Genomic DNA, 21,828 nt, shown 5'->3' with positions numbered 1-21,828 from the left:
TTGTTGTTGTTATTACGATATTTTGTGTCAGATGTCATATTTTGATGACACTTAGTATCAAATGTCATTGTTTTAGTGATATTTTGTATCAAATGTCGTAGTTTTTATGACATTTGTTCATAAATGACATGAATTTCACATTTTTCCGATATTTATTTCAAATGCTGTTAAATAAATATCGTCGTATCCTCACTTTCTTGTAGTGCACCTACTAACCATTACAAGCTAAACATTGATGGAGCTTATGATCAAAATAATCAAAACAGTAGAACTTGTGGAATCATCAGAGACCATAATGGCAATTGGATAGTGGGATTCGCGCGCAAAGCAGCTGCAACAAACGCTCTCCACGCTGAACTGCTAGCACTAATGATTGGACTAGAACTATCCTTCACAAAAAAAAACTCTTTCTCACTATAGTGGAAACATATTCACAGGTATTATGTAACTTATTTAAAGACGAACAATTTCGCTACTCACATCTTCTTCATTACTGTAGTTTTCTTCTTGATGCTATTGGAGTGGCAGAAATAACACATGTATACCGGGAAGGCAACACTGTAGCAGACACCTTGGCCAAGTGTGGAAGCACCAGACAACATATATCAACAGAGGAAGATAACATTATGTACTGGGAAACACCTCCGACTTTTATTTTACCAGTTTTTATTAAAGACAAATTAGAGAAAATCGCAATGCAGTCTATCTCTATGATATATAATAACTAAATTGTTCCTATACTTTTAATATAATACTCTCCTTTCTTTAGCAAAAAAAAAAATATGTAGAACTTTTTATTTATTTTTAGATTAATAACCCACGATATTAATTATGTTGCAAATTCTTAACCTTTTTCAAATCAAAGCTACATAATTGGCATCTATGTGGGTGGGTTCTCAGTGGACAATGTCACCTTAAATTATTTTTTTAGTCTTTATCATTTACTCCCCTTTATTTTAGTAGGCGACAGTCTTCTTTATCTGGCCGCATTGCATCAAAATGGATCCAATAATTCATTGGGTGTACGTTCAAAGAAGGATAAAATTGCTTAAGATATGTAAAAATAAAAATGCATCAGCAATGTCATCTCTGAATTCACAAGAGTTACATGAAGTGACCCGGTGTAAAATGAAGGAGATGTATTTAAGAGTTTTTTAAAAAGAAAAATTTTAAAAAAAACATCCTCAGTCGGATAGCCAGAGGCGGATCCAGAATTTAAATTCTATGGGTTAAGCCTTTAAGTTTTTTAGCATTGAACTCATTATATTTTTAAAGTTATGGGTCCAGATCTACTATTTGTTGCAATTTTAATAAACTTTACACAGAACTTTATGCTCCGCTCGAAAGTTATGGGTTCAGTTGAACATGTTACTTATATGTTAGATACGCCCCTGCGGATAGCGGACTACCTAGGTAAAGTGATTGACTTTTTTATTACAAAAAAATTATTTAGTGATTTTTTGTGATTCTTAGCCTAAGTTAGATGATTTTCTACGGATGTAATTTAGTAGCTTTGGTACAAAGCAAAAGTTGAGTGACTATTTATGACATTAAATTTTTGGTGGACAATCTAATTAACATAATAATGGTGACAAAAGAATTTCACAAAACAAAAGTGTAAATGAAATGGATGGACTCGTAGTAGTTCTGATTTTTCACCTTTTTTTTGCAATGACATGCATTATTTAATCCTATAGGAACAGCAGATATTCTTCTCTCTCTTTTTTTTAAAATTAAGTATCATCTTTACGTGACGTTTTGCATTTCACTGAAAATATCACTTTTGGGAAATGAAACAGCGTATTTTTCAAGAAAATGGAACCCTTTTCCTCTAAAAGAGTGAGTACATGAAAGGAAAGAAGCCAAAAGATTGACCATATTCAATAAATTAAATGATAATCCAGGAAACTAATTAATTGAATGTGCTAGAATACATTGTATAATTTGAAGTATACGTACTTATTTTGCAAACATAATTACTAATTAGTTAATGATCGTCCTGTGAATTTAACTGGATGGCGTTTTTTATGTCTATTTTTCCGTTGTCTTGACAATTACAAGATAAAAACAACTCGACCTATTCAAAAGGTCTTTGAATAGAACCTCCGAAATTATTAGGAAATGTAACAAAACAAAAATTTCTTTCTAAAACCTCATCTATACCAAAAACATCAAACCTTCTATCCTTTTCCTTTCCATCTTCTATATATTTTCATTCAATTGATTCTTCAACAACATAGTCATGGTTTCAAAATGGATGGTCATGACGACCTTTATTTTCTACTGGATATTGTTCATTTTATCTCTCTTCGCCGCCATTGTTCTTGTTGTACTTATCTTGCATCATTTGATCGAAGGTTTCAAAGGACTTGTAATATACATACGAAGGACAAAGGATGAAAGGACTAGAGCTGTACGTGTTGTGGATGAATCACAATTCAAGGATGTTACAAACAATGCCGTGCATTTCCAAGTCTGAAAACACAAATCTTAACGTTGAGATGAATATAATCGGAGTTCAATTCTCACTATCTCCTGTAATAGAGAGAAAAAAACGAGGCATGAACATGACGACGTTTTTATCTTGCATGCATGGAAAGAATAAGGAATTTTCTCAGTTTTGGCATCGATTTGGCCTAAACCCTAATCCTTGGGGTGATGTTAAAGTAAATCTTGCTACTCAATGAGTCATAAAAAGAAATGCTATGTATCCTGATAATCTTTTATTTCTTTATATTCAGTATTTACATCAAATCATAGCAATTTGTCAGATATGTTTTGAGGAGAGGAGAATATATAATAGTAATTAATTATGGTTAGATAAAATGTCTATATATAGGCGCATGTCATGTATCTCTTGATTTGATGTAAACATCTCATGTACGTAGCTAGATTTATTACCAGAGTTTAAATTCTATATATTGATGATGTAATATATTTATACAATCATATCATTTATTAGATAATTACAAGTCAATCTCTTAATAACTACTATTAATTTATAATTTGGTAAAAATAAGTAACTAATATACTTATCACATAAGTATTAAAATTCACTAACAATATAAACAAATTTTTAGTATATACAGTAACACTTAAATCCTTACCAATAATGAATAGAACCATTCAGTAAACAGGGGCGGGGCAAGGCAAATAAAGCCGCCCCAAAATATGAAGGTTCCAATTTACCTTCGTAATTAAATCTAATTACTAGTTGGAATTAAGTTTAGTCATATTAGTATGTTTATTTTAAGTTATATGAATTCTAGGAGTCTTTTAAATAGTCCTCTAAGAAATTTATATACAACAAATATGCCTCAATCACAGGCCAGTTGAGGTTGGTTGTATGAATCACCATTAGTTCTATTTGGGTGCCATAATATTTTAATTATCTGTATTTAATAATTTTCTAATGTCACGGTTATTAATTTACTCTAGTCGTTATAATTCGGCAGAATACCTAAAAACACTCCTAAACTTAGCACGGATTATTAGTTACAACCTTAAACTATTCGTGATCTCAATTACCCCCCTCAACTTGGCCTTTTGAGAGTCATTACCCCCTGGACGCTGACGTGGCAAAGAGTGTTGGTGCACTCTTTTTTAAGCGCGTGGGAGTGAAGAAAAATTGAAAAATCTGCTTCCAAATATGTTATTTTTTAACTTTTAATTGTCATATAGTCATATAGAATGATTTATTTGTAACAGTTATGTACTTCTTCTTGCTTCATCTTAACATACTTTGTTTATATTTCCTATTTTTTTTCTTTATATATAATGTCTATTTATTTTAATTGTGTATTTTTTATTTTCGAGTCAAACTAATAAAAACAAATTGGCCATAGCTCCATTATTTTTTACCAAATAAAAAAAGTATAGCCAAAATAGTGAACTTGCAATTGTACACTCTTTTTATTTTTTATTTTGATGCAATGACTATTTATTTCAACTGTGTATTTTGACTTTTCACGTAAAATCTGTAAAAAAATAAAATAAAAAAAAAAACATTTAGAGCACCATAATTTAGAGCTATATAAAATATTATAGCCAAAATAATAAATTTCAAACTATATATTTATTATAACTTTATAGATGCCTTGATTATTTATTTTAATTGTATAAATATTTATTTTCAGGTCAAATTCAAAAAAAGAATAACTAAAACTTTATTATTTTTAGCCAAATAAAAAAATTAGCCTAAATAATGTAGTTCTATCCAAGTTTTATTATAAATTTTATTCGAAAAAAATTATCTAAAAAAGCAACATACTTAAAAAGGTAAAAATATATTTTATTTTTCAAAAAAAATGCCACATAGACAGAAAAATCCAAGTGGCAGGCGAGTGCATGCCACTTTCCTGGGATGAGATCGTCCAAGGGGGTAACAACTATCGAATAACCAAGTATAGGGGATAATTAAGACCATAGATAGCTCAAGGATATAATCAATAATGTGTGCCAAGTGTAGGGAGGGTTTAAGGTATTTTGCCTTATAATTCGAATATACATAGTCTTAAAAAGCATCTTCTCATAATTTTATATGCTAATAGAAAATATAGAAATCTTTTTTTCTTTTTTTTTTAAAAAAAAAATTGTTTAAGCGGAGTGACATGATTAGTAGGAATTCATATAATCGGCCTCACTTGTTTGGGTTTGAGATGTACATAATTGTTTTTGTAGTAGTGAAAGTGAACTGCTAAATTGGTGGTTGGACTTGTGCAGGAATGTAAAGATGGATTATATTGACTTATATCTGATACATTGGCCAGTGAGTTCTAAGCCAGGAATTCATGAGTATCCCATTAAAAAAGAAGACTTTCTTCCCATGGATTTCAAGTCAGTTTGGGCAGCAATGGAAGAGTGCCAGAAACTTAGACTCACCAAGTCCATTGGAGTTAGCAACTTTTCTTGCAAGAAGCTTGCTGATGTTCTTGCTACTGTCAATATTCCGCCTGCTGTCAATCAAGTATGTTAATCCAGTACAGAACTTACTTGAGAAGTAGTATCTGTTAGACAAATTGAGTGAAAAGTTATGTTGTGAGACCTGAGCTGTTCTTGATTTGAAAGGTAGAAGTGGGTCCATGTTGGCAGCAAAAGAAGCAATGGAGTTGTTGTTGGATACAGTCCTTTAGGATCCATTGGTACCTTTTATGGAACCAACAGAGTTATGGAATCTCAAGTGCTCAACCAAAGGCAAGACTGTCGTGCAGGTATTCTAAGATGAGTTTAACTTAAACTACATCAATAGTGTAAAAATGTATATATATAACTTAAATCTTCTATAGTTTTAGGAAATGTAACAGATTGCATAACCTAACACACTTGCATTCCTAGAGCATCCCACGAAAGTATGCTAACCTCGTTGACCTTCATTGAAGTTTAAGTTGGTTCCCAACTGACAGAAAATACACAGAAATCCATCATCAAGGCTGGTCCAACGCTTAATTGGAAAGGTTAAAACTTAAAATACAGATCATTGCTCTAACATTTAGTCCACATTCAAGTCAAGATTCACCAACTCACATACATCTATCTACAACGAACAGATATCAGAACAAGACTCCGAGGCGTTGAGTCCATTAACTTATTCTACATTATTTCCCATCTATCATATCCATCATAGGCTTAAACATCTGAGAAGCTACAATTTGCATGAACTATATACAAAGATTGATATTTCATGTGAAAACGGAAGAACAAACATAGTAGATAATCTGATACATGCTTAACCAATAGCAACCCAACTAGATTCCGTGGGATATACTGATACTCAAGTTTAGTCCAGATTCAACAACGCATGGGCCTCTCATAATTTGGAGGTAAAGAAGGACAGTTCTCATTCATGTTGGCATATGGCTCCAATGTGTTGTACTGGGGCAGTTCCATTTGGTATTCGCCAAGAATCTGGCAGAAAGAGACCTTATTGTCTCCGCTGTTGCACCAACTCGGAAGGCGTGTCTGATTATCTTCGAAAATTTTAAGCGTGTATGCATCTTTTATCTGCAAGCAGTAAGAACGATTTACCATCACTAATTGGGTGACAGAATGGAAGTTTTTTCTAACAAGACGAGATTAGACAAAGGCTTTGATACCCACAGTGAACTCCGTTACTTGAATAGAGTTGGAAATAGGGCCAAAAACTCCTGCTTCTTTGTACATTGCTAGAATGAAGGCCACGCATGTAGTGGATTTCCCATCACTGTAGACCCATTCATCTTGTTCTGGGATGGTCAGCAATTGATCAAATGTTATCCCACGCTTTTCAGTTTCAGCAAGAATACCATACAAGTCCAAATCCTGTAGGAGAAATATCAACTGTACATATGAAGTGATCTTTACGGATAAAAAACTTGAATATGGTTCTGTAGAATTTAGAATCTGCGATATATTTAATGCACTCTCTGTATGTAACAGTTATACTATGATATTGAAAGTGAAAGTTCAATCAACTAGTCAACTTGAACTAAAAAGGAAGCTTTCTGAAGCATGCTTCAATTTATGATGTTAATCTTATGCTTGCTCAAAGGCTAAATGTCTGTATAAAGGAAGATCATCTATAAAATACGGCTCTATACTGTTCTCAGAAGAGTTCTGGAGTACCTCAGGTGATGCAAGCTGACCAAACAGTACTGTCATTCAAAAAAACTATTATAATATATGTATGAACTGCTCGTACTAAAAGGACCAAAGGAAAAAAATCAGTATTTAGGAGGGAACTCATAAGCTGTGTTTATCAATGGAATCAGCGGAATGAGCCACCTTCTATGCTTAATCACTACCATTAACTAATAGCTAAGATGTTATACATGTTTCCGTCGAAAAGATTCTAACAAGAAAATATAACATGTTCAGTTACCTCAGTGCCAAGTCTCTTATTCAGAGCTTCATTCCACATGTTAGCAGCATATGCTGGCTGCACTCTTGTCCACATAGACATGACAGAAATCACCTGGCAACAAAAGTCTTCTGCTGAGAAACCACACTAAAGTTGTCCAAGAGTTCTATTCAAATGGAAGAATGGTAGTGGTGACCAATTAATATTCCTTCAATTTCTGGTATTTTCATTTTAATTGACTTGCTTTTTCACCTGTTGTGAGGAGCTTGTTTTATCAATGGTTCTTCGGGGAGGGGAACAGTAATAACCATAGATCCTTCTGAATTTCAACACTGGAATATGTTTCTTTTATACTAAGTTGAGGTATTTCCTAGAGAGTGATAGCCAAGGATAGGATATGTGTAGGTTAGATAAGTCGTTGGTGAGTTAAGAATCTTAGCGTCGAGATTGACGGACATGTGGGAATTCACCCAGTTCCTAGGAGAGCATAAACATCCATTGCTACTTGCTCATCATCGTTTATACTTTTAAAAGGAATGATAGGGAGACATACCAAGTGAGCATCAAGAGGTGGAGGGTAATTATCAGCTACTGTGTCAATCCAACTAAAAATCATGTTATGGTAACCATATGGTTTCCCGGACATTTTCCGAGCATATTCCCATGCTGCGGTATTATTAAATCTCGCACGCACTTCAGGATGTAACGGCAACAAAGCAACTTGTGGATTAGAATCATCCTTAAGTGTCAATTCCCACCATTCATCCCAAGGGATAACCGCAATAATTTCTTCACCCTGCAAAGATATACCACGAGAATCAGTTAACCAAGATTAAGCAGACTGAACATACCAAAACAAAGATATGAGAATGTTACCATTCATGCTATTAAAATGCAATGCCTTTACACGCTTTAAAAGCTAACAATAAAACTCAGAGAGTCATCCCTCCCTCCCTCCAGGGGTAGAGAGGGATAGCACAATGAGGTATAAGTAACTCACAGAGGTGAACTGCTATCCATAAGAAAAGTTGCATAAAATTAAAGGAGAGCATACATTAAATGAAAATTTATTTATCAGACACGGAAATCAAGTTCTTTCGATTTTCCACTACTGTTTCTCCATGTAATTTAGTGGAAAAAATACATAGATTTTCTCTTTTGCTCACCTTTTCATTTTCATGTCCAGATTCACCAACCCAAAGATTACCCAACTCATCCTTCAAACAAACTGCTGTATGACCAGCAAAGGCACCAGTGACCCACTTCTCAAGAGTTTCAAACCCACCCCACCGTCCACGAATCTTTGAAAGAGCTAAGAAATCACCAGAATGAACATCATTTGGGTTAATTGTTGTCCGCGGATGTGGGCGTTTCTCGAATGTTGCTCCCATGCGCTTCTTCAGAAAAGCGAGGTTAGAATTCTGGCCCCATGCTGTGTTAGAAAACAGGGGTAGTACATCCACCAACGAAAGCAAGGTCCCGAGCATCCCTGATGGCATGAGAAACACAGAGATTCCATGTTGCTTGACCTGCATAAAAGTTGCTTAAAGGTCAACTGTAAATGTATGGACATGCATTGGAGCTAGACAGAAAAAAAGGCTCAAAACGAGAGCATACATATTCCATTTCAGCAGGTTCCTCCCATGACTCAATTTTAAATGTGTGATCGTGGGCCGAAAAGTAGTAGTCCCAGGTTATCCTATAAGGTGTAGCAAATACATACAGATCCATACACGTCCAGCTGTGTGCTGCGCCTGTCTGCAAAGTGAGGTAAATGAAATCTGAAATACAATGGTACCAAGGATGTCTTATCTAAATAAAAACGGCATAATAGAACAAGAACAAGTACATACAGATACCAAATTATTTTTATTTCTTTCTTAAGGTGTTAAATCAGTTATCACTTGTTAGTTGTTATCACCCCATTGGTTCCTATGTATAAAAAGATCTAGGTGTCAAGTGCAGAAACATTCATGTCATCTCGAATATTAGATGCTTGAAGACCACAAAGTGCAAATCTACCAGCATTATTCTGTTGATAAGAGATGAACTATCAGCAAGGAACCTAGGGAACACCATCCATAAATACAAGTAACTAAAGCTCACGTGTGCTCAAACTCCTGATCACCACCCACCCACCCCCCAAAAAAAGAAAGAAAACATCCAAACTCATCAACGAACATTTATAAGCCTCCTCCCAAATCATCATCTTTCTACGGTCTCCTTCAGTTACAACTTATACTTATTGGTTTTTTAATGATAAGTTCGGCAACCTGAAATTATGGTTAAAAGATGCTGAACTTAAACAAAGCTACTTACTCTCGAATGAAGATCTGCTCAAAACTATTCAACCCTATCAGGATCAACAACCACAAATGAGAACCTACTATGAAATTCCGGGTGATTGGATAATGGTCAAAGTTATGCATGTAAGCTTCAAAAAGAATGCAGGGCTTAGTTGCAGTTATGACAGAAGTAGGTTTTTTCCTGGTTGTGGGAAGATGAAACATTACTTCTCCCTGAAACTGAAAAGGAGGAATGTTGTGATAGAGCTACGACAGCAAAGGTTGATAGTGTCACTGGTATGAACATCCAAAAGCATTTGTGAAGTGAGCCACTAATACCTTTAGGGGTCGTTTGGTTGGTGGGATAAGGGATAACAATCTTGGGATAAAATGCGGGATTATTTTATCCCATGTTTGGTTATGGAAATTAATTAGTCCTGCGACATTTTGTACTAAAATGGTGGGATTAGCTATCCCATATAGAAGGTGGGATAGCTAATCCCATGGGATATCCTTGTCTATCCATCCTGGTACCTAACGATCCCTTAGGTTATAGAAAGCTAGCCATAAAAGTATACGTGTTCAGTGCCAACAAATAGGTAAAGCAAGAACTTTGATTATGGTGAAGGAAGCTGGTGATGATCATTGGAAAAATTGATAGTTTTATCAATAGTTCCAAAATAAAGTGGAGACAGGAAGTTGACACAAAGAAGACAGTACAGCAGTTCTAATTAAATAGTTGGTCTACAGCATACTCAGGGAGGAAAAGATCCTTGTTTTTTAAAAGAAAGGAGCATTTTCCGGCGAGTGGTCAATGTGAAGGAACAGGTATGGCAACATCTAAAATTGAACAGGATGATATCTAAATTGAATAGGAGGACAGAAGTTATAACTGAATGTTCATAACAATCTAGTTTTCTACACGTGATGATACTGGATCCACAAAACAGCACGCTTCAACGGCCCTTGCATCCTAACTTTGCTTCAAATGCTAGAGCATTTAGAAACCTTGGGACCGAAGTGCATACACATACATTTAAGCGGCTACGTGGGAATACAAATGCTGACAAGTAGCGAGCCACATTCCATGTTTATTCTTGTTCTGAAGTGGCTCATGTGTATAGAAAGACACCCCAAAAAAGCAGCTTTCATAAATGGAAGGAACCTGACTTTCTTGGCGTACAACTGATTCAAAGATATTATTTTTTCCTCCTCCTCCTCCTCCTTATACACCCTCCTCCCGAGCAATGGCAAGAATGCAATATTATTTCCAATACTAACAACAATAAATCAAACTTTTTGTTACATCAATGTGGCTATCATCCTAATATGAAGCATTCTGCAACCTTTTTTTCGGATGACGGTGGTGACCGGGCCAGCTTGCGAACATCTCGACTAATTCCACCAGGTACTTGCTACCTTCCACCAGCACAGGTATCGGGTAACTCTGCGCACCAAGGCTTAAGCAGATAGGAAGACAATGTTTGTTTACCTCCACTGGGGTTTGAACATGAGACCTAGTATTTTTTGCCCCCCAAGCATTATGCAATTTTACCACTAAAATTAACACCTTTCTCTCTTCCAGACCTTCTAGTTCGACTATTTTGTACAAATTTAGCTTCCAAGCATGCAATTCTAGGTCTTCCAACACCCCCTCCCCCCAGAGTTGTGAAAAGCGCTCGCTTCAGCGCTTAAAGCGTGAAGCGAAGCGAAGCGGGAACTTGGTCGCTTCTATGTTGTGAAGCGTAGCAGGTATTATAAAGTGTTCGCTTCTGCCAAAAAAGCGAGAAGCGTGAGAAGCGACAGAAGCGAGCGCTTCGATATATTAAGGTGCTGCCAACGATTAAAAATTAAAAAAGCTCTCTTTTTTCAAAACATATCGAGCAGCAGAAAAGAACAGACGATTAGGGTTCCCATTTTCTGCACTTTTAAAGTTCAAGTTCATCATGTTCAAGCCCAGGTATGTGATTTCTTCTTCCTCCTCCTCCCCCTCCTTCTTCTTCTTCTTCTTCTTCTTCTTCTTCTTTTTCTTTTTCTTTTTCTTTCACTGTTTCAGTCTCAAAATAGCAGCGAAATGCTGCCAAAATTTTTTCCCCCTCCAGTTCTTCTTTTTCTCATTCTCTTCTTCTTCTACTTCTTCTTCTTCTTTTTCTTTTTCTTTCACTGTTTCAGTCTTAAATTGCAGCGAAATGCTGCCCAATTTTTTTCGTTTCAGTTGTTGCCATTTTTTTGTTTACAGTTACATAGGTTGTCTATGCAATATTTATTTTAATATTTTTTTTAAAATTCCGCTTCACTTCAAAAAAGCGAGCGCTTCGCTTCTCGCTTTAAGCGAAAAGGGGCTTGTCGCTTTTCCTCGCTTCACGCTCTTCACAACACTGCCTCCCCCAAGCCAGCAAGATAACTTCAACCGATAAAATACAACAACCATATGTATCTTACCAGTAAATAATGCTCTAAATCAACTGAACAGAAACTATATTCATAAAACAGAATTATGAAGCATATATTCAGCTCGCAAGCATGCAATGATTAGTCTTCCCAATACCCAGTAGCGGACTAGGAATTTTAACAAGGGTAAAAAATTGTAAAATGTCACATCTTGTATTCTTTAACCACTTTTTCCACCACACTAAAAGTTCCTTTTTCAAGGGGATTCAAAAATTTGTATATAGTATATACACAAAAATATTTGCTCTTCCTTACATGTGGCTCCGCCACTCCCAACACGCCACCTCCACCTCCACCCCCATCCCCCCAAGAAAAAGAAAAAAACAGCAAGATATGTTCTACCACAAAGTTCTTCGTCCTTCATCATCTTTTTAAGCTATTCCTATCACCATTCATCAATTAAACATCCACCCGACCAAAAATTACAAGTAAATACTACTAGTACTCTGCAAATCAACTGACATAAATTAAATTCACAAAGCAGAGCTATTCCTAACACCGTTCATCAATTAAACATTGACCTGACCAAAAATTACATGCAAATATCACTCAACAAAATCAACTGAGCATAATTTAAATTCACAATCCACAAACCGAGAGATAGATAGTGGCGCCGCCAATGCCGCGATCATCTCGGCCCGTAAACTCAACCCTAGCTTCATTCTGAAAAAAGCAAGCTCCTTTCCAACTAATTGACCCATTATTGGGAGCAAGTGATCCAATGTAAGTGGGCAACAAATCAACTGGACTATGGAGAGTATTAAGTACAGGCCACGAAACCTCACGTGGCAATACAGGGAGTACATCCTTTACCCTAAATGGCATTTTCAGTGCATCCCCAAAACTGAATCCTAACCCAATCAACAATATCCATAGCAGTGTTGAAGTACAGATTTTTTGGAGTTGATGCATTAGTGAGAGTAGTGAATTGAAGAGTAATTTGCAGTTTGTCGTTGATGATTGGGATTTTTGGGGATTTTGCAGAATTGATTTAGGGTTCCATTGAGGGAACAGGATTGAGTCCCAAATTGTTTTGGGTTTGGGATTGTTGGAAAGGGGAATGATTGGAAGTAGATAAAGATGTAAATATTGGGTCCTTTTTGTTAGGTGTGTGGTGTTATGAATTTATGATTGAAGTGGTGGACATTACCGAATCGTTAAGTACTATTTTGGGAACTCGTATACAAGTTTGATATTTTGAAAAGAAAATAAAAAGTTTGATAGAAAATTTGGAGATTTTTGTTATTCAACAGGAACTAGAAATTTTAATGAGAGATCACTCTGCGTTATTTTTGATGAATTAAATAAGGATTTAATTTATTTTATTTCTATCTCCCATAAGTATTCCTATAAAAATATGCCTATCTTTTCTGAACCATAATTTAAAATCAGATCAAAACAAACCTAGATATTCGAATTCTAAGTTATTAATTGACATGTAAGAATATACTCGTGTATTGTGTAACACCAAATTAATTAATATAATATATATGTCTTTAATAAGAATATTTCTTATTTAATAATTATTAAATAATGTGTATTCTTAATTTAATTTTTAATTATTTAAACTAAATTGGTTGATTTGGCGTAAATAATCATCCAATATGAATAAGAGTGGGAAAAAAATGTGAAAGACCTTATATTAGAGTAGCTCATTGTCTGTCAAACACTTTGTTAAATATAGGGGAAAAACTATCAACTCATTTTTACTTTGAAGGAGAGGCGTTAGTTATTTCTCATCTGACTTTTGAGCCATAGTTAGGAGTGTCAATAAATATTTAAAATCGATTAAATTGATCGAACCATATCATATCGAATTGATTTTTAGGTTTCTTTTAATAAAATCGTAGGTTTTTATATAAATTTATAATTGTACCAATAATATGGTAGGTTTTTATTTTATTAAAATAAATCGAAAAAATATCGAACCGTACCAAATAAATTTACATGTGAAAAATATATTTATATAATAAGTTTAAAAATAATAATGCATTAAATTTTTCCTTGGGTGTTAGAATTATGAAAACAGTTAGAAGCCACAAGTAATTAAACTCAAAATCCTAATTCTCAAACCTATTGCTACTCTTATTGAAACAAAATTATTTCCAGCATATTCATTAACAAGATACAAGGTATTATAGCAATTATGAATAGCATACTACAATAAGTTTATTGAATATGTTTCCTTTCAAATGATTTAGGTTTATCTTTATGAATATTCAATCTCCTGTAGACTTTATTCTTGAGTCCTACTTTGGTTAATATTTTTTCACTCGTGTGATTTATTTTTATTTTTTTTTGTAGTGTCTTTTACGCTGATGTAAAATAGTTGATAGTTCTATACTCTGGTCATCTTTCATGTTTTCTTAACATCACCTTTTAAACAGTAAAAACGTCTAGAGAACTTTGTTAATTCGTATAAAAATACGTATATTATTGCACTCTACTTCTACTAGTGATTTTTACATGATATTTAAAAAAATACCGAAATTAATCGAACCGTACCGATACCAAAGAGAAACCGACATGATTGGGACAGTTTCGAAAAGTCTAATTTTAGTTATACATAATAAAATAACCAAAAAATTAGTATGGTACAAATTTTATAAAATAACCGATTGAACCGAATCATTGACACCCGTAGCCACAGTAAAGTAAAATGGATTGAATAACCATTGTGATTTTCGAGTAGTGAATAGAAAGGAAATTTTATTTTGGACTACACTCATTAACTATTCTTTCTTTTAAAAAAATAAAATAAAATTTGAATCCTCTATGAATCCATACCAAATCCAATTACGACAAAGTTAAAATTCCATTTGCAGAGACTACTTTTTTCTTCCAAAACTTGTTAAATTCTTTATGTTACTTTATTCCTGTAAATTCCATGAACTTTAGACCTATCTACGTCACGAAAATGCATGTCATAACCACTACTTTACAATGTATCCAAGTCTATCAACTTTATAACTTCTCATAATAGAATTTCTATGATAGCATCACTTTAGAGAAAATATAATAATCTTCTTTCGTTAACGATGATTATTAAGCCTATCAATTCACAATTATATACTCCCATCCGTCCATTTTAATAAATTTTTTATCATTTTTCTTGTAGTCCATAATATTTGATTTTTTCAGATATCAAGAAGAAATAAAAAAAAAATTTCCAAATTTGAAAAGTTTAGGAGTATTTGTTATATTTTCAATGAATAAATTAAGGTTAATATGATCAATTTAATTAATGATAAAAGTGAAATTTTTAATAAATGTAGAAAATAAAAATAATTAAAAAATCAATTAAATTGGAGCTTTGCCTTGCGATTGGAAAGCAACCTCCGATTGGATGCATTCTTGGTTAGAATAATTCTTTCCCTAATATCAAGAAGACTTCAAATTTAAAATGTTAAGCACGTCGTTGACTTCTCTTTTGTAATTCTCAAGGTTAGTGCACGTTTCTGTCTGTTTACTTGCACCCTCATCTTCACTATTTCATTAGTATTAAATTATTCGGCCATTTGTTATCAATTTAAAAAGCTAAAAGAGTACATCGAAATACGATAACCAGATGGGCAAGTAGTGGACAAAAATTGACATATTTGGGGGCCAAAATACGTATAATCTGCCTGAATAGTGTAAGGTGAACAAAAACGAATAAATTTGCATCCAGCAGTGTAATACAATCAACAACTACAATTACATATTAGTCTCAAACAAATTGGGATTGACACTAACAATATAATACACTGTAACATTATATTCAATCTGCTATCATGTTTTAATAGAGTCAAGCCATTGCATCCTTGAGATACCTTAAGAAGCTACTTCAAAGGCGAAATACATAAACCGCTCATTTAAGTTATCCTCAACGATCATCCAGACACCTTAATTGGCCCGTTTATCATTTAAACACTTCAAATATGCGTGAGTTACACTTGCCAATGACATGTCAAATGAACCAATTAAACAATGACACATGTAATTTGTAATTAAAAAATCCAACTTGCTTTCTGTTCTGCCTCACTTCTTCTCTTTTCTCCTATGTGTTTATTATAGGGATAATTAGGAACTTAAAAACCCAAAGGCTAAAAGAGTGGCGCCAAATCCAGTAGGTTATCATCCATGTATGAACCCTGTGTTAAAGTGAAAAAGTAGAAATCAACGTCTTCTTCAACTGCCAAATGAAATCAAATGAAGCTTTTCTCTCTTCTTGCTACTTCTCTCTCCTTTTTAATCTCATCTCATTTTCACCATTTTTACATCTCAACTCAAGGCAAACTCTCCATTTTTTCACTGAAAAAAAGCAGCTCTCCTCTCTCTTTCTTAGTATAACACCACCTCCACATTCCCTTAAACAAACACACTGAGAAATTAAAAAACAAAAAAGCATGTTCTTGTAGAAAAACCTAGGTTAGAGCTCGTGAGTGCAGATTTTGGTAAAATAGTATGGTCGAATCCAGTCACAAGTAGGGGAAGAAAGAGCAAGTGCTAATTAGGTTTCTCAATTTGGGTATAAAATGAGACCTCAATAAGAAAAAATTAGGAATTACACCCGCTGGAAATGGGTTAAAATTTGAGGCAACGTGCTGTTACATGAGTGTGCAACATGCGACATGCCAAGTCATGCGTGGGTGTTTAGTTGACGCTCTTAATAGACACCTGAGGTGTTTAGTTGGTCATTGGCTTAGTTAGGGTGTTTGTGTGATTGTTGTGGACAACTTAAAGGGGCCATTTATGTATTTCGCCTACTTCAAATCCCAAAGATGAAACAATTTGAGTAGCACGGAAGAAACAGGGCACTGTCTTCTACTGCAAGGGGTTGCCTAAAAGGATTTAACTGGATCTGCAAAGCAAGAAACAAGTTCAATAAAATGGAATACATTAGAAACAGTATACTGTACATCTTTAAGAACAAAATTTGGAAAAAATTGGTGGACAGGTGGGGTGAGAAAAAAAAACTAACAGGAACGATAGGAGAAGCGCCAGTCACTGAGCTTATGCAACTAATTGCTAGATTACAAGCTTCTTCACAGTAATCAGAGAAAAATGCAGGAACTTTGATATCCTTTATCAGCTCCTGGATGAAAAGTTAAAGGAAAAAACAAAAAGAAATATTTACCAACACCAAATCTGGCTAGCTTTATGCACTGTTGCAAAATCATAAAGGTAAAAGCTGACATATTAATCTCATGTTCGATCCTAGTATACACAACTAAGCACCAGATAGACAAGCTGAAACGAAGTATTGAATTCCAATGACTTACAATGGTTGGTACCCAGCTTCTGTATGCAGCGACACCAGCATTTGGTGCGATAATTAGATTAGGAGGAGAACCCTGACAAAGTATACAACATTTGAGTAAAACCCAACCATAATAAGGAAATGTACGAGCAAAGGCAAACGCTGTTTGAATGACCTTAATGATATTTTCGTAACAATCATGATAATAACCAGCATGAAGCTTTAATTTAATGGCTGAAGATCCACTTGACAATGACGTCGGGCCAAAATTCTCAGTCGAACATTTACATTTGTAGTTGGTCTCTGTACAATGAGCATAATCATGAAGTTCAATTCGCTCACCATTCCTAATCATCATTAAAAGCAAAAGAGTTTAATCTATTAAAAAGGTACATCGAGCAATGTGATTATAAATAATCTGCAAAAGATAAACAAGATACGTATGAACTTTAGAAAATACAATAAAAGAAAGTCAGAAGTTAGTGTGAATGTGATGTATCATCATATAGTTTAACAGATAGAACGTTATCAGTTGCCGAGGTTTCAAATGATGGATCATGTCTAGTAAACTGGCAAGTGGTAACCCACTCTAACCACTTTTCTGTTAGCATCATCTGCTACCATTAGGTCTGTAGCAGTCATTATTCACTAAAGATGATTGTGGCTTATAGAGCCCAACCAAGGGCGATATATCAAGCATCTATCCTCCCAAGTACATCTTCTTTCTTAACCAAGTACATCTTTCTTTCTTAACCTTTTTTTAAAAGTTCTTTTTAAGCTTCTTTATTCCAAAAGCCATCAATTTATGACCCCCTTTTCCCACATTTAAGATTCTTCCAAGAATTAACAATGCAAATCATTTCCTTTCAGCAGAATGAGAACCAAGTGTCTTTAATCCGCTAATGTTCCATACACGAAAAGATTATTAAGTGCAGCAATAGTCATGGACTTACAATGAGGTCAATGATATTACTCTCCTTTCCTGCTGTTAGTTGTATACTTTGTAAATTTAGTCTGCTAATTAACTAGAACTTGCAGTGAAAAATAAGTAAACTAGAAACATGAAATAAAGGAGGGCAACAAACCTTTCTTCTGGAATTGCAGGTCCCACAAGATCTATATACATTCGAACATCAGGAAAAACTGCATGCAGTTCACCGAAAGCTGCAAGCTGATGAAGCTCTTTTTCAGGACCTTCACATTTCAAACCAGAGAAAGAGCTCAATTTTAGTATCAAGATAATGAGCCCTTGAAAAACTAGCTCCAAAAGGAGATGAAGAACGAGCAGTGGCATTAGCTCTAAATGTCATTTGTCAATTTTTACGGCCAGAGAGAGAGAGGGGTTGGGTGGGGGTGGGGGTGGGGGGGAACAGACAGACCCCGTACCAAGCTCAGAAGAAAAGAGAGTACCTAAGTAATGTATGCGTAGCTCATTACTTATTTCAGGAATCAGGTTTCCTTGAACTGCTAGCTTAATAGCCCAATACAGCGTCAATGGCTGGAAAAAGCAAGAGAAGGATAGCAGACAAATGAGTAAGTGAGTTTCACAATTGATTTCTCCAAAGATTGACATTTCAATAGCTTCACAAACAATTCATACAACATCTTGCTCATATCGCCAAAGACCATATAAGTATAATGTCCTTAGATGGAATGGCTATATGGGAGAAACAACAATGCAAAACGGCAAAAGAAGCATATCGCCCAAGTAATACGGCCATTACAAATCCATTCATTTAATATTTGTATACAGCCAACTTACCCAGTGAAGTAGCACGGCAACAGGAGAATATAGCGGAATGCACCTCCATTCATAATATTCCTTCCAACCACTAAGTAGCTCTGGTAATACAGTGGATGGCTCTGCATGTGAATACTATTATAAATTAGCATCCATGACAAGCATTGCATTCATGTAATGGTCGCTTAAAGAACTACAAGTACCTCTACAAGGACACAATGTACTAGATAAGTTCCAGCCTTCAATAAGCCTAATAACAAAAATTAAGGATAAGATTCCAAGTGTGACCTAGGTTAGAAGTATTTCTTTATATCCGCATAGCAGCAGAGATCAAATAGAACCTTTTAATTCGAGAAAGACACGAATAATGCAAAGAATACATTCAAATATATAGTACACAGAAAACTTTATCTATGACAAGCACAAAGCTTGATTATAGACAAATGGGAAAAGGGTCAAATATACCCCTCTACTTTAGTATATTGTTCATATCTACCCTCCGTTATACTATCGGGCCATATTTACCCTTACCGTTAGCCAAATTCTTTAAAAATACCCTCCACCCTACGGAAAGCCATCAGATTAATAAAATAATCATTTTTAAAAAAATTCATTAACCCAAACCCGTTAAACCCATCATTTAAAAATACGGAACCTAGATTTCTGAGACGTCTTAACACATTTTATTCATTTAGAGAGAGAACGGGAATGGTGGTGGAAGTATGATTAGTAAGAACTTATATTTTGGTTATTAGTTGTTCATGGTGGCATTAGGATGTCATGTTATCACTTTCGGTTGTTTTTTTGTGTGTGGTTATAATATGGCATCCCTTTATCTAATGTAATACACACTTGACAGTTGGTTTGTAAGTTGGTAACAACTGATATATACTTTAATAATACTTCTGTTTGGTTAATACATGAAGGTAGTGTACTTAGGTTGTTAAGTTACTTTCCAACTTATTGGTGTACTTTCTTTCATTCTTGATGAATTTATTGGACTGTAGCTTGATATTAAATTGAATCTCCTCTAATTATTTTCTAATTTTTGTTCATTATAAGTTCAGTTGTTACTAAGAATATGAGTATCCCATCCTATATCTTGGAATCTAACTTTGGTTCTTAAGGCGTGATTTGGCGATAATTACTTGTTGCCCAAATGCTTAAAGCAGAATAAGAAAATCATGGTGCATGAATACTCATCAACAAAGGCTCACTGTTGGAGGAAAAAATACTTTGGTAGCTGCCTTAAGACTTTAGAACTGGCAACCTAATAAGATGCTATAATCATTTAAGTCATGGTGGAAAGAAAATCATGATGAATACTCGGTACAGCTCGACATGGTGGAAAAAAACAAAGCGAGAAGCTAGAAGAAAAAAAGGAAATTGAAAAAGGTAGAATATGATAAATATATAATAAGGATATTAAAAGAATTAGTATTTTTATGTCTTTCACTTCTTGAGTTCAACAAGTGACTACGAAGGAGATGACTAATATGCGAGGAAGAAGTGCAGTAAATAAAAGGGGTTTAACGGGTTATTAATGGATTTTTAAAAAATAGGTATTTTTTTAATTTAGTGACTTTCCGTTAGGTAGAGAGCATTTTTAAAAAGTTTGACTAACGGTAAGGGTAGATATGTCCCGATAGTATAACGGAGGGTAGATGTGAACAATATACCAAAGTAGAGGGGGTATATTTGACCCTTTTCCCTAGACAAATACTACTTTATACAAAAGAACATAGGTAATAGGGATACAAATATGGAATTACTTAAGTTCACACAAAGAGGATACATACCATCCTCTTAGGCACCGTAAATATAAAGGTTATTATTAGTTAGGCTCAATGGCGGAGCTAGAAGCCGACCTATGGGTTCGACCGAACCCAGTAGTTTTAATCCAAACTCTGTATTTGTATTAAGAAATTCACCAAATATGTACAAAGATCGCTATCCTAGAATTTAGAAACCATAAAGTTCAAATCCTAACTTGGTCTCTGGTTAGGCTTAGGCTGAAAGAAGATAGGATCAACAAGAGAACATTTTATCACGACAATAGAAACCAACCTTGAGCAGTTCAATGTAGTAGACGCCCCACAGCTACATTCAAACATCCACATTCCTACGCGGTGAATTCCCAGTTTTATCAAGAATGAACACCTTGTCATGCGTTTATCACACACCTATAATTAAAGCACCACAAGTATTTACCTAAGCAACTTCCAATAATAAGTAGTCAATATTCATAATTTAAATCATAATTTCATTCACAGGTTACCTGAACAGTAGCTTCTTCAGAAAATGTAAAAGGGAAATCACTCACAACATGAGCTTGCTTCATTTGCTGGTCTAACCTTTTACACTCTTTCTTGTGTACATTCAAGTGTGCAACCTGAAAACAAAACTAGTAAAATTATCCCTTTGTTTCAAAAAGGAATTACACTATTACTATTTGGAGAGCTAATTACTACAATTGGATATGCAAACCTGGTGAGAGATGGAGCAATAAGCTACGGCTCCGCAGCGACCGCAACGTCTTGTAGCCGGTCCCGAACATGGGGTTCGGCTTCCGCTTCCGCTGCCGGCGCAGTCCATGGTTTCCGATCAAATGCGACTGATGGGTTGATCGGAAGTTGGAAACGAAGCTCACGTATATCTAACTGACAAAAAGAAATAGGCCCAATGGACCTGTGTATCCATCCTCAATTAGGCCCAATAGGTACGAAGTGTTTGTCAAACACAATTTGACCCTTTAAATTGGCACACTTGATCCTTTTTTAACTATTATTTAAATAAATAGCATTATTTATTATTTATTTCATAAAGAGCACTTTTTTTCATTAATAGCATATTACAAAAATTAAGCCTAACATTTATCTTCTATACTCCATTTTTTAAAATATGATGCATATGTGAATGCCGCCTATATTCAAGATGTATTGATTTATGCGTCTTTTATACTTTGTATATCAAGTATCACATTAATTCAAAATATATTTTTATGTATATAATTTTTGTATATTTATTTTTGAAGTGTCATCTTATTTTAAGATGTATTTTTAATGTATATTTCAAATATATTTTATATGTCAAGTGCCATTTTAATTCAGGATGTATTTTTTATATATATAATTTTTGTATATTTATATGCCATCTTAATTATATTTAAGATATATTTTTTTATGTATATTTCACATGTCTAAGTGTCATCTTAGTTGAAGATGTATTTTTATGTATATTTTTTGTATATTTTATATGTGTTAATTCAATATAT

General features: G+C 34.4%; 2 protein-coding genes across 2 annotated transcripts; both read right to left on the bottom strand.

Annotated features, from left to right (window-relative positions):
* Positions 1 to 5,441: 5,441 nt before the first annotated feature.
* On the bottom strand, positions 5,442 to 12,699 carry LOC104100114 (uncharacterized). Its single transcript, XM_009607279.4, has 7 exons — positions 12,166 to 12,699; positions 8,453 to 8,593; positions 8,002 to 8,364; positions 7,389 to 7,631; positions 6,857 to 6,949; positions 6,097 to 6,297; positions 5,442 to 6,000 (listed from the first exon to the last, which is right to left on the bottom strand). The coding sequence occupies exons 1-7, from the start codon at positions 12,481 to 12,483 to the stop codon at positions 5,788 to 5,790; spliced, it is 1,572 nt and encodes a 523-aa protein (XP_009605574.1). The 5' UTR covers positions 12,484 to 12,699; the 3' UTR covers positions 5,442 to 5,787.
* A 2,449-nt stretch (positions 12,700 to 15,148) lies between these two features.
* LOC104100116 (uncharacterized) lies at positions 15,149 to 21,235 on the bottom strand. The gene is made up of 11 exons (XM_009607280.4): positions 21,042 to 21,235; positions 20,833 to 20,946; positions 20,622 to 20,737; positions 18,758 to 18,804; positions 18,576 to 18,676; positions 18,224 to 18,311; positions 17,899 to 18,007; positions 16,989 to 17,160; positions 16,836 to 16,907; positions 16,535 to 16,648; positions 15,149 to 16,414 (listed from the first exon to the last, which is right to left on the bottom strand). Exons 1-11 carry the CDS (start codon positions 21,147 to 21,149, stop codon positions 16,322 to 16,324), a joined length of 1,134 nt encoding a protein of 377 aa, XP_009605575.1. The 5' UTR covers positions 21,150 to 21,235; the 3' UTR covers positions 15,149 to 16,321.
* Between the last annotated feature and the right edge of the window lie 593 nt (positions 21,236 to 21,828).

Source organism: Nicotiana tomentosiformis, chromosome 10 (assembly GCF_000390325.3).
Source record: "Nicotiana tomentosiformis chromosome 10, ASM39032v3, whole genome shotgun sequence".
Taxonomy (NCBI): Eukaryota; Viridiplantae; Streptophyta; class Magnoliopsida; order Solanales; family Solanaceae; genus Nicotiana; species Nicotiana tomentosiformis.
This window is presented reverse-complemented; position numbering and strand designations above follow the sequence as displayed.